Source organism: Hakea prostrata, chromosome 11 (genome assembly GCF_041222555.1).
Source record: "Hakea prostrata isolate BN-2017 chromosome 11, UWA_Hpros_2, whole genome shotgun sequence".
Lineage (NCBI taxonomy): Eukaryota > Viridiplantae > Streptophyta > Magnoliopsida > Proteales > Proteaceae > Hakea > Hakea prostrata.
This window is the reverse complement of record NC_142610.1, coordinates 25741197-25754435: the sequence shown is the minus strand read 5'-3', so window position 1 is coordinate 25754435 and position 13239 is coordinate 25741197. Positions and strand designations below refer to the sequence as shown.

General features: G+C 37.6%; 2 protein-coding genes across 2 annotated transcripts; one reads left to right on the top strand and one right to left on the bottom strand.

Moving 5' to 3' along the window:
- The first annotated feature begins 244 nt into the window (after positions 1–244).
- Positions 245–5436, top strand: LOC149001155 (glutamyl-tRNA (Gln) amidotransferase subunit C). Its single transcript, XM_089140042.1, has 3 exons — positions 245–380; positions 559–635; positions 1991–5436. The coding sequence occupies exons 1-3, from the start codon at positions 292–294 to the stop codon at positions 2800–2802; spliced, it is 978 nt and encodes a 325-aa protein (XP_088996168.1). The 5' UTR covers positions 245–291; the 3' UTR covers positions 2803–5436.
- Positions 5437–5608: 172 nt separating this feature from the next.
- On the bottom strand, positions 5609–8198 carry LOC149001154 (uncharacterized). The gene is made up of 3 exons (XM_089140041.1): positions 7749–8198; positions 7551–7626; positions 5609–7004 (listed from the first exon to the last, which is right to left on the bottom strand). The coding sequence occupies exons 1-3, from the start codon at positions 7785–7787 to the stop codon at positions 5956–5958; spliced, it is 1164 nt and encodes a 387-aa protein (XP_088996167.1). The 5' UTR covers positions 7788–8198; the 3' UTR covers positions 5609–5955.
- Between the last annotated feature and the right edge of the window lie 5041 nt (positions 8199–13239).

Here is a 13239-nt window from a genome sequence, read left to right as displayed (position 1 = left end):
GAAAAAGTATAGAAAAATTTAAAGAAGCTTGTCTGATAAGGTGACATACTAACAACAACAAAGTGAGACTCACATTTAATATTTTTCCACAAAATTCTTTGTTTTCCTGCATTTAAAAAAAAAAAAATTCATGACCCAACCTTTGCAAATAAACGGTGCCTTTGTGAATGAAAAGGTGGGCTTGGGCCTGAGGCGATAGTGAAAAATTCTAAAGTGGGCAGTTTTGTCATTAAAATTTTGTCCTGCCCAAACCAAATCGCTCCCCGAGCTTTTCCGGTAAAGACTTCAAAAATGGCTCGAAGGTTCTGTTGTCGCATTTCGTTGTTTCCTTCTCCACTTTCCAATTGGAAAACTTGGTTAGCAGGGACAGCACTTCAAAGGTGATAACATCTACTGACGTTTTTTGCAGTCGGAGACTCGCTCTCGATCTCTAGTTTTTACTTTTAAGTGTGAATTGGATTCTTATAATTCTTCTAAAATAGTCAGACGATTCACGTCTTGGGGTTTCCGTTCTTGTATTTCTCATACTTTGGGCAAAAGCACTCATCTTTGTTTCAGGTTCGATGCTCAGAGTAATTTATTCATTAGTACTTTAAGAAATCAAATTGGTGGAGGATACTGGCCGGTAATACAAGGTTAGTGTACAGTGAGATGCTTTTTCTTGTTCTATTTTCTTCTCTTTCTTTCCCACAGCTTCCTTTATTCATTTTGGAGTAACTATACTTCTATAAAGCTTTAATATAGTAAAAGACTAATTTTAGTAAATTTGCTGATATAGGTGTAATCTATGTTCTTGTAGAAAGTACTATGGGAAACCATTTTCTTATATGTTGATATATTTGTGTGTTTCTCTTCATCCACTCAACTTTGATTCCTCTAATCAAATTATCATTTTGAATATGCGACAAGTTGTGCTCAAAGCTATGTTGAAGATAATAATAGTTGAAGAGAGCAAGAGAGAAGAAGAGAGAGAGTCTGAGTTTGCGCATGAAAGAGCACAGAAAATAATAATCACATTAATTTACAATGAATTAGTACATTGCTTTATATAGAAACAGAGTCCTTCTTTATAGTGTTCTTGGAGTCCTTCTCTGTACAGTCCTAGGAGTCTTGTGGCTGTGGTGCTAGGACTCTAGTGTTTTAGATTACATAAAATATTGATTAGGAGTTTGTACCAATCAGTATCTCCTTTGGGTTGCCTAGTGTCTTTGTGAGTACCAATTGTAGAGTTCTTCTTGTATGTAATAACTGGTGTTTGATCAGCTGTGGGACTTCTAACATCAGTAGAACTCTTGAAAGTTTGATTAGCTGTGGAATTTCTAACAGTAGTAGAACTCTTGAAAGTTTGATCAACTGTGGAACTTCTAACAGCAGTGAAACTCTTGGAAGCAATCCTAGTTGCATATGCTTGAAATGAAGTGGCGGCTAGGATGTTGGTTGATGTTCCAGATATATCCTTAGTAAAGCAAGCCCAAAAATGAAATTTCAGACCCTTCACATATCACTGATGCAATGTTCATGTTATGGGATGATATGTCTTAAATGTCCCTCCCCCTATTGTCTGATTCAAAAGGGGGTTCTCTCTTTCTCCTGAAACTGCAATTAGCAGTGTACTGATCCTCTCCTTACTGAACATTTACTAGGGGAAAAATTTGTTCATATAGTGTTTTGGTAATTGCTTGACAACAAAGTTTATTTGTTATCTCAAATCTAGCATATTTCCCTCTACCAAAAATATTGAAACAATAATAAGAAAAAGCTTTAATGGATATCCATACAAATGTAATAGTGCAAGCTTGCATGATGATTTAACTTTTGAGACACCTAAGATCAAAATGCTATTTAGTTTCAAATTTTTTTTTTTCTTTTCACAAATTGGTGAACAGATATTGAGTATCCACTACTCTTGTCTTTGTTACTGTTTTCTGCATTGCTGAATTAATTTTTGTGTTTCACTCATCATATGTAATTGCTTCTCTTAAATCTTCAGTATGGCGATCGTATGCTCGTAGTGGAAGTTCACGCTATGACCTCTTTGGCAATGGAAAACCAGGCGATGAAGAGTTTAGGAAAGCTTGGGAGAAGGAGACGGATGAGGAGACATGTCTTTGGACAGGAAGTGAGGATGATGATGATGATGGTACTGATGAACGTAATGCTAAAAAAGGTAGAAAGCGTATTGAAGAGGAGATCAGGAAAGTCAAACAGAAAGCAAAAGAGCACTCAGACCTTATTGATGCAGATGATAGTGATGAGCTAAGAAGTGTATGGTCTGGAAGTGATGAGGAGAAGACACTGTGGACAGGTAGTGAATGTGATGAGGATGATGACATTCCCATCGAAGCCTACCCAAATGAGAGTAGTGATGCTTATTTAGACAAGTTATTTGAGTTTGAGGAGACGCCAAAATATCGAACAATCTCAGAGTTATTGAAAGCTGAGAACGAACCACCCGAACTTTCTCCAGGGAAACAAGCTAGGAAAATTGCAGTTGAGAATGCCTTGAAGAAGCTGAAGAAAGGGCCGGATGGGCGTTACATCAATGTATGGGAGGTCATGAGTGATATGGACATTCTAATAGGAGCTTTTGAAAATATTGTTTCAGGGCCAGAGTATGCAGAGCTTAGAAAGGGTGGACCGAAGAAACTAAACATGCAATTCTTCAAGGATATACAAGAAAGAATGAGAGATCCGAATTTCAGGTTCTCCCCTGAGTTAAAATTGAAGCCAAAGAGCAAACTGGTCTCAAGAAAAAAATGGCAGAGAGCCAAATCTAGACAAAGGAAAGACCACAAGCGCTGACAGTTAGAGATACATTGCTTTCTTATTGACAAGGTGAATGTAAGTTTTTTTTTTTTTTTTTTTCCCTTTTGGCTTTGGATCTGTGTATTGATACATAGAGTTCAATCAACTGACTGCTTAGTTAAAAACTCAGAATCTTTGACATGCAATGTTGTACAGCTTATAAACTGTTTTAGTGTTTAATGTATGCATTTTCCCTCAATTAGTATTTTCCTCTTTTATAATTTATAATCTTAATTTTCTATACTGTCATGTGTTGGTGGTGACCTTATTGGTGGTGACCTTATCTAAAGATTGCAATGAGTTAGAAAAGTTTGCTAGTTGTGACGATGGTTAATACTGTGATATCTGCCATATTATGTTCTTCTGAACCATTATCATCCTGCATCTTTGGGAATTGTTCTTAGTTTGTTTTTCTTTTAAGGTTGTCACAAGCAATTGTATCCCAAACTTTCCAGTATTCTGAAAAAGTACAGCCTTTAACTGGTTTGGGGGACCAGATCCCATTTTGACTGGTTTGACCAGTAAACAAAACCACCCAATGCATTTGCCAGCTGCTCAGCCAAAAGTTGGGAAATCAGTTCTTTCTAAAATACAATATAAACCACGTCTTAGAGTTATAAATTTGGGTTCTTAAAATAATAAATAATAAAAGTCTTGTCTCTTGATCTGTTTGGGGATTTGGTTCTTATGTGTTCTCAATCACCAAATTAAGAGAGGATAGCATAGAGATTAACATCACCTGCAATGGGCATGATACACTTAGTTGTGAGATTACAGTCTTAGTGCAGTAAACCTGGATCCCTTTCCTCTTGCAGTCATGATGAGCCCAAACTTAAATGAAATTCTCCAGGTTGCCTGTGGAATACTGCCTTAGGAAATAGCTTCAGGTAGACTTAGTTTCAACTCCAGTGTGCCAATGAAAGTACATGTGACATAATAATGAACATACATTTAATGCCGATCCCACCGTCTCCAATGCTTACTCTTTCATAGGTATTTCCAGTTGCTACACCCTTATGGGTACATTTTAATGGCTCTATCCAAAAGTACAATCCGATGCCTACATTGTAATGGTTCTATTCCAATGGTTAGTTCCCTGTTTCGCAACAGACTATTAAACATTGTCACTTGTAAGAAGCTAGACAAGCACATTTAGATCTCTTTGCTGCGAATCAAGATACCTTTTCTTATAACCCCTGGTTGGAGGAAAATATATATCCTGTAACTTTTTGAATTGTCATAAAATGGAATCATGCTAGTGAGCTTGGTATTATATACTACAGCTTAAATATCTATATCAAAGGAAAAGAATCTGTGGTATGATCCAAAGTTGTCTCTCCAAAATCCTGTCTGTAATGAATTCAACAGAAGACCATGGAATTCATAATTTGAAATCAAAAGTAGCTCTTTTCCATGGCCACCTCAGTGATGATGCTGGTCCACTGTGCTGAGGGTAAAGTAATATATAGGATTAAGGTATCTCATTTTTTTTCTGAAACTGGGAATGAACAATCCAGCATTAAGCCTAAGCTGAAGTAAATTTTCTTTAAAGTAGGGCTGGTGTCTTGGTCTACATAGGGGAGTGTTAACAGCATTACTTAGGGCTTCTAAATGGAAGGTTTCCATGAGTAGGATAATAGCATACTTTATTGGTTGTTAACCGTGGAATATTCAATTAATCTAACCAAGGCTGCATATTTCTTCTCAAGAATAGATCAGGACCAGCAAGCTACATTTACTTCAACTATACCTAGTTGAATTCGTGCTTGGAAACTTAGTCCACTTTTAACTTTGATTTTATTGGATCTCACGGTTGACCCATAAAATTTGAGAAATACATTTTAACATGGAATCATATGCAGATTGCAATTGTAATGGTTGGTTATCCAGGGAGTTGTCTATATATTTTGGATTCAAAATCATAGAATATGCAGCCCATCTATTGGCAAATCCATTTGTATTGGTTTTTGCCCTATCTCGAATTTTTCAAAACTTCTTTTTCTGCTTGGTCAACTCAATAATTTGCATTGGGACTTCTGGAAATCTATACTCATTTCATCTATCATTTGGTTCAATTAGGGTATGCTTTGAAGTTTGAACTCGGTTTCAGTGTGAAAGATTTCATCTGAGTCTAGCCAATCCATTCCGAACTGGGTTCCCTCTTTTTAGGCCAATTTTTTGGAACCTTTGTGAAACCCAAGTTTGTTCCCTCTTTTTTGGGGGTAGAACTTCTGAAACCCGAGTTAGAACTTGAAAACTGCAAAGCACAGATTATAGAATTACATGGTCCCGGCCTGTTGCAGAGACACTGTCACATTGACTAACTTATCTACAGTACTCAGAGGTGCATGTGCACCTTCACCTAACTTGCACTAGATTATTATATCACTTACAAACACGCCCGATTTAAATTATCAGATCAGAACCCATTGGGAGTCACTCATCTCAAAATCATATTTCAGTTGGTCACACTAACACCACACAGGTTAATCTATTTCCCCTAGTGGACTAAACACCCAGAAGCGGTCCAGAACCAGGCATTTAGGGCTTTTACAATTCGAGCTGTGATGGTAGGGATTGGTCCTAGCCTTCTCTGCTACCAAATTCTGATGATTAATTTCATAGTCTCTAGCTGAGTTAATTTAATCTTTTTATTGCTTATAATTATGAGAATCTATAAATCCTAAAGCTATTTCTTTCCAGTGCAGTCCCAATTTCAATTTATAGGGTTTAGGTGATTTTCAAGTGCCATCCAATCAACTGAGGGTTGAAAATCAGATCTCTTGAACTTCGAATGCATGTCAACCTCAAAATTTCCTGCTACTCTGTTTCTGTTCCAAGGATGTAGTTAAAAAGTAAATCCTGACATTGTCTTGTGTCAGTAATCAATAATCACATAGTTTAACACAAAGCTTTTACATTCCACAAACCTTCCTCCTTTTGTTGAAAAACAATCCAACAATTATGTCACCACTCCTCCCATCTTCGTGCTACAAAGCCAGAAACTACACAACAACCAGAAATAAAAGGAGGACAAACTTACAAATAGACACACACATTTGCAAAGAGGAATAAAAACATCTTTACAAATAACAGAACGCCACTGCTAACTAAACAAATACTACTTCAACTCTTGTCCTCTTCCCTCCCCTACATAACAGAACAGCTGTTTGGGTTTTCATCACTGAACATATGGGCTGCAGAGTAACCTCCATTGTTGTCTGCTTGGTGACTTGGATAGGGATAGTGGTAAGCGTATGGAGTGTATGAGTTGTGGTAATAACCAGTGCTGGGAGAGATGCTAGGAGATCTGTTGTACATCATCTGGGGCTGCATATACTTGGCCTCATTCATCATCATATTGACATTATTCCTGTTCTGTGTGTTCATCATTGATGGATGATTGAACTGGTAAGCCTGCAAGTTGTTCATCATGGCTGAAGGCTGATGCCCTCCTGTTGCATACCCCGCAGCAGCAGGAGCAGCTGGGAATCCAGCAGAGGACCCCTGGAAGCCATTGTTCATCTGAGCTTGAAATCCTAATCCATTCCCTCCACGGCCTTGCAATCCTGCTAACATGGCATTGATTTCATTTGCCTTCTTAGCGTCACAGGCATTTAAATGGCCACCACTCAAATGGGCGTTGTTCATCTTCGCAGCAGCTGCTGCCCTGGCCTTCTGATCCATACCCATATTTTGGTTAGGGTTTCCTCCGCCATTGCATCCTACACCTTTCTTTCCCGCTTGCCCATTTCCACCATTGTTCACCTTAGCATTGTTGTGCATCGCCACAGAACCATTTTTCTTGGCATTGGTTACCATATTGGCCTTCTGATTGAGCAAAGCAATTTGATTAGCTTTCTCCTGAAACAGCCGTTCCTCTTCCTCAAAATCATCATCATCATCACCAAAATCATCACAGTCGAATTCACCATCTTCAGAGCTGTATTCTGCGTACTTATGCTGGTTTTTGAAGGCTTGGAGGCCTTTCATCAGACCCTGCTTTTGATTTTGGCCGTTCTTGTTATCTTTGATGCAATGAGACTGCTGCTGCTGTTTCTGGTTTTGACTGGATTTCGCAGACCAAAGCTCTGCATGTTTACCAGATCTCATCAGCTTCTTAATCAAAGTTGCAGCATCGACACTACCTGAGACTGTGACCTTTTGTTGCTCTGCTTCTATATTTACTCTGAGAACACCTGAAACAAGAAAAGAAACAAGTTAAAGAGAAAATTGATGAACAGTTTAAAAGTTAACATAACAAACAAGATGAACAGTACTACAGCAAGGATAAGGAGAAGAAACAGCATTTCGATGTTATTTCAGCTCTGCACTGTTCTCTTTCCTGTGTTTCTTAAAGTAACGAGAAACTTTTCAGTTCTGAAGCTCACTAACAAGCTAACCCACAAATGTTTCCCAAAATACTAACTGTAAAGCATCAGTATACTAAGCTCCATAAATTCTTCCTTCTACATTCCATTTCAAACAGAATCTCTTAACAAACCATACTAAAACCCTTTAGCTTTTCTACTTCGGGTTTGGGTATTAAAGACCATCAAATGCTCTTAGATTCCCCAAAATTTGTTGGCAAACCCAGTTCATAGACTGAGATCCAGACCTGTAGTAAACAGATCAATAGCTCCTAGCCAAAGTAGACAAACACGTATAATGGGTTCTCAAAGTTCCAGGCAAAACCCAGTAAATGGAGGGAAAAGGAGGTATAGAAAATGCAGTAGAGTAGGTACCTTCAATTTTCTGAAGCAGTTTCTTCACTTTCTGCTTGCATCCATCACAATCTATGTTCACCTTGAGAACACAAGTCTGTACAAATACCCAAACACAAACAAGAAGCAAATTTTCAGTCAGGATAAAACCACCGCCCACCTTTGTGATCTTAAAAAAACAGAGAGCTTCAAAAGTCAGGGAGAAGAGAGAGAGAGAACCTGGATCTTGAGAAGCTTAAAGTCTTCATCTTTAGTCATTTCTTCAGTTGTCTGCTTAGGATCTAACTATCACTCAACGCAAAAAGAGGAAAAAGAAGAGAAAACTATGGTGGTGAAAAGGGTTGGGTGGGAAGTTCTTGAACAGATTCTTCTTCCTCAGTTGTTCTTATCAGCAAAAAACCAACCAAACCCACATGGGTTCTGTAGGTACAGATAAATTAAAAACTCCTGAATAAAAAGAAAATACAGTTTAACTGAGCAGGCTGCCAAGTACGAAACAACACCAAAACAAAAGTGAAAAATATCTCAAAATAAGAGACAGGACACAGTGGCCAGTAGGGGGAGAAGAGACATAAGATAAGATTAGAGATTTGAAATGAAAGTCAGAACTCAGAAGAAGGGAAGAGAAAAAATAGTTGGACACTGTCACACTGCAGAGTGGTGGGATTGGCCCTGTAGAATAGGATTTCGAAGCTGGAGTGGGGACTCTGAGGTGATGTGATTAGACATTATTAACAATTCTTAACAATAAAGAAAAGGAACAGTGACTTGACAGGCCTTCTTCTTTGTTACAGTGTCTCCTCTGTCACATGTTACCCATTTTCTCGTGAAGATCAATTTGCAACGTTTAAAAAAATCCCATTTTGAATTTTGACCTGCTGAGGTCACTCACCATTTATTTATTGAGGAAAATCACTAACCATCCCTGTGATGCTTTGCCAAGTTACCTTTATATCCAATGTTTTTTCTTCCAAGTACTAAAATGTCCTGAATACTTTTCCCTTAAACAGGACAGTAGCTTCAGTTCAGGTACCAATATCTCTCCAATCCATTATTGGAATGATATTAGTTAGGTCAAAACTCAAAAGATTATGATTATCTATCACATTGATCGATATATCGACCCGACCTAATACATCATTGATCATTGTCCATTTGATACACTTTATTAAATTTCAGAGTCCATTAATGGTATGTGGACCCATGGGAGATGCAAACAATTTGTGTGAGTTATTGAGAGATTCCAGCTACAATGTTAACTCCTCTTGGCATATATGGAAGGCTCCATGGTTCTTTTTCAACCTTGAAAAGTGTAAATGGTGGACACCACTGAACAGAGTGACGAAAAGAACCAAGAAAAACTATTTGGAAATCTCTATCTGTCCGTAGTGATGTTTAATTGTCTGTGTTTGCGATAATCTGGGTGTATGTTTTTTATAACCTAAGAAAAAACCCAGAACCTAGTGTTGGGAGCAGTACCTTGCGAGGGGGGTGTATAACCTAAAAGGACCTGTGAAAAACCAACAGAACCTAGTGTTTGGGATTTGGGAAACTTGGGAAAAGTTAATCCAAACCCTTTCCTCCTTTCTCCTCACCCCATTCAGGGGCCCCGTTTTTCCCCCTTTTCCCCCCCCCTTGCCCGCCCAACCAATTCCATACAATAATAGAATACAACATAATAATTAAATAAAATGATAGACCTCATGGTTCAAATCTTTCATTTACAAGTGATTTTTTTTAGTATAATTTATGTTGTGTCTCTAGTCTTAGTTTCTTGAATCTTCCTTAGCTTCATACTTAATTAGTTTTAATTTATTGAATTCTTTATTTTATTTTCGGTTGAAAGAAATTAACTCAAATGTTCATGTGATGACTAGAAGCACTTAAGATGTCATTTATAACATAAATCTATAATCTTAACCACTCTCACAATGGTGAGATTAGTAATATTCTTGACCTAAATACCCTGAGTAAATATAAACTTAAATAATGAATTGATGTTAGTTAAGTTCACGACCCAACTCCAGAATACATCTCAGAAATATGATACTACAATTGATCCATAATCCCAATTGAATGACCATTATTGTAACGTTGGAAATTTTTTAACATTGAACATGCCCCCCTTTGTATGTTATTTTTTATTTTTTTAGTAACCAAACATGTCATTAATTATGAGCAAAGGATGTGGCCGAGCAAAACTCTAATAATCACTCATTAGAACATGACGATTCTTTTGGACTCTCAATTGAAAGGGCCTCTCGAGCTAGGATGTTTGCTAATATATTAGATTTCCTAGGTACATAAGAAATCATAAAACCCAAAAAGTTTTTCGCCAATTTATAAATATCATCCACCATTGGGGGTAACTTGGGATTTTTATTCGCTTGGATATCCATCCCACCCGCTAGTGCGTCACTCAAATTTAAGACTGAGATGTATTGAATGGATTTTATGTTTAGAGTCTTACACATTCAATTTGTTCCCTTTTCTCAAATTTACACTCCCTAATTCTCCGATAGGAATCCTACTTCGTGTGGACCCTAACTTGTTGTCCTCCGTGGTCTCGTTGTTTTCTTGGTCACTTGTTTTGATTCTTCTTCGTTTCCAATGCGGATAACTTCCGCTTTGCTCGTGCCATCGTGGTGTCCTCGCCTCCTTTTTCTTTTCCTCTCTTCCCCTTCATCTGCCTACTCCTTACCCTCCCTCTTTGTATCTTTCTCATGGTGCTTTTGTGCTTTTCTAGTTCTCTTGTTCGATCCTCATTGTTTGAGTCTGATTTTGTTGTGTCCATTTTGATCCGTTTGTTGTTCTCGTGTTTGCTTTTAGTTTTATGGATATTTGTCTTTCATTCGGTTAGGTTTGGTACTGATTTCTGTTTGGTGTTGGGGGGGTTTGGGGTTTCAGGACGGAGAACTTCGAAGAGAACAGGGTTTCGTTTGATTGGAGAATTCTGGGTTGAGTTTGTAAATTTAAAAAGTCTAAGGGGTGACTAATTATAATTATTTAAGATTTTTTAAATACAAAATCCAATTCAATAAATCTCAATCGTTCCTCAGTTTTAAAAACACGTGGAGCATTCTAGCGCCTGCGCAAAGGATATCTGCGCAGGCGCCAACAAAAATCCGGTAACTTGTGCTATGGTTCTTAATTAGATTGACTATTAGTTGGTTATCAGATTCTGCATGCACATAATCAATACCACTGTTTGTCGAAGTGAAGAGTAGTGCTTCATGAAATGCTAAAACCTCTCATTTTAAGACTGAAAAAAAAAATTGTGATGGTCTGGATCATACAATCTTTGACCTCCTACTCCAGTTTCGCTCCACAAATTCAAGACCACATTTCCTCGCTTTTTCCTTCCATGAAACATCAAGATCAATTTGATAAAGAGTTTATCTAGAGGAGCTTAATTAAAGCTGTTATTTTCATGAAAACTTCTTGTTCATATTTCTTTAATATTAATTTTTTAACTCTCTCAAAACTCTATGGCTGCGTTTGTTTACTGGAATAAAGGTGGAGTGGGAAAATTCTTGAAAAAAGTGTAGATTTCTCACTTTTCCTTTAAATCTCAAAATGGTAGATTGTTTAGTTGCTTGGGGTGGGAAAGGAATCCGGATCTTCTCCCCCATGGCTTCCTGACCACAAAAATCAGTGGGTCCCACTGGTGTTGAAAAAGTTTTTATTTTTTATTTTTTCCAAAAAAGTGTTTTTCACCGTGAGCCCCACTGATATATGTGGTTAGGAAGCGTTGGGGAGCACTTTGTCTTGGCCCGTCGGGTCGGTGATCCGGACTTGTGGGAAAGTGGGAATCAAGGAAACTTGTCTCCTGATGTGGCAGCCCAATTTTCCCAACCCATGCCATTTTAAAACTCCCCACATATTTGGTGGGACTTTGTGGAAAAGTTGGGAAAAGTAAAAAGTGTGACCCACCCTATCATTCTTCCACAAAACCCTTTCCTTCTCCCTCACCCCATTACACATGGGACCCACATTTTTTTTTCCCACCCCACCTTTGCAAACAAATGCAGCCTATATGAATTCATAATGCTCATATATTACTTCATAAACAGTCCATTACTCTTATAATATATATGGGTGTTTGTGCTGTATGCAAAGAGAGGAGAGAGAGGGAGGGAGATAAAGTTTTGTTTTTTTTTTGAGTATCGTGGACTCTCATTGTGTTTAATTTCAAGAGTCAATTCTTTCTGGGTAACCGTGTGCGTGTTTGTCTTCATGATGACTGCCTCAAGCTTTTTAGCATTTCCTAGCAAAGTGGTCGGCAAAAGGGTCTTCTTCTCTATTCTTTTCCCCTCCCATCAATCTATTCATTTTTATTCTTCTTCATCACTGACCACCTTCTCTCTCTCTTCTCTCCACTCACTGAGTCAAAGCAATCACGTACAGAGTCTGCATAACTAACAAAGATGGCTTGAACTTCAAGGTTCATCTGAGACGTCTGAGTTTCTTTCTTGGAAGTTCAAACTTCAAACAAGAAAAAGATTACATGACAGAAGAAATCAGCTTCGCTAATTGTACATACCAGAACCTCATACATATTTACGTACACCTATGACCTATCCTCAGTGGCTATGATTTTTTTCTATTTCCTATCTGTGAAATTAAATTCTAATCATAGATTGATTTAGAAAAAAAACCCAAATTATGATTCTTAATTAAAATCATGAAAGATGACTTGAAGATCATTTGGTCTTAGTGATGTTCTCTCGAGCTGCGTTTGTTTGCAAAGATGGGGTGGGAAAAAAAAACATGTGGGTCCCATATGTAGTGGGGGTGAGGGAGAAGAAAATAAAAAGAAATGGTTTTGTGGAAAAGTAATAGGGGTGGGTTCCACTTTTTACTTTTCCCAACTTTTTTCACAAAATCCCACCAAATATGTGGGGTTTTAAAATGTCTTGGGATGGGAAAGTTGGACTGAAACAATTTACCATTTTGGGATTTAAGGGAAAATTAAAGAATCTGCACTCTTTTCAAGGATTTTCTCACCCTACCTTTATTCCAGCAAACAAATGCAGCCTAGGTTATTTTATCTAGAATGATAGGGGTTCAAAATTAACTTTTCTTCAAAGAAAATTCACAAAGAGAGTATTTGTTCAGTCATCTATATTTCATTTCTCTATTTATAATATTTTATCTCAACTTAATTCTTGAATTTTACTTAGATTCAACTAAGTGAGAGAAAGCAAAATCAAAGTTCTGCTTATATTCATCTAAATAGAGGAGTAGTAACCGGCTCTGCCGCAAATTGTAGTGAGATCCACCCACTACGATTAACAGTGACAATAAAATGTCATAAAGCATACCTTATTCGGATATATTATTAAAGACAAATATTTTCTTCAGTCTCCTATGAACAACCAACTCTCTAAGGAGTCCAGATCAGCTTCCCGACGGGTTTCCGACCACACAAAACTGTGGGGCCCATGGTGAAAAATACTTTTTAGAAAAAACAAAAAAAAAAATTTTTAAATTTCATCCGTGGGCCTCACTGTTTTTGTGTGGTCGGAACCCTTCGGGAAGCACTCTGTGCTACCCCGACGGGATGAGGATCCGGATTCCTCTCTAAAATGGTCTCCTCTAAGCTCCTCTTAGCTCGATCAACTTTATAAATACAATCTTTATGTGTAAAAATTAATATGTCATTGATTTTAATTTAACATTTTTTTTTATATAAACAAATTCATTAGAT

Bases quoted from the DNA above. Each gene is read 5' to 3' on its own strand.
- LOC149001155 (XM_089140042.1), top strand. From the start codon at position 292: ATGGCTCGAAGGTTCTGTTGTCGCATTTCGTTGTTTCCTTCTCCACTT. The intron at 381-558 runs GTGATAACATCT...TCTTTGTTTCAG, and splicing joins GCAGGGACAGCACTTCAAAG to GTTCGATGCTCAGAGTAATT. The intron at 636-1,990 runs GTTAGTGTACAG...TTAAATCTTCAG, and splicing joins ATACTGGCCGGTAATACAAG to TATGGCGATCGTATGCTCGT.
- LOC149001154 (XM_089140041.1), bottom strand. From the start codon at position 7,787: ATGACTAAAGATGAAGACTTTAAGCTTCTCAAGATCCAG. The intron at 7,627-7,748 runs GTTCTCTCTCTC...GTATTTGTACAG, and splicing joins TTAAGCTTCTCAAGATCCAG to ACTTGTGTTCTCAAGGTGAA. The intron at 7,005-7,550 runs GTACCTACTCTA...TTCTTGTTTCAG, and splicing joins ACTGCTTCAGAAAATTGAAG to GTGTTCTCAGAGTAAATATA.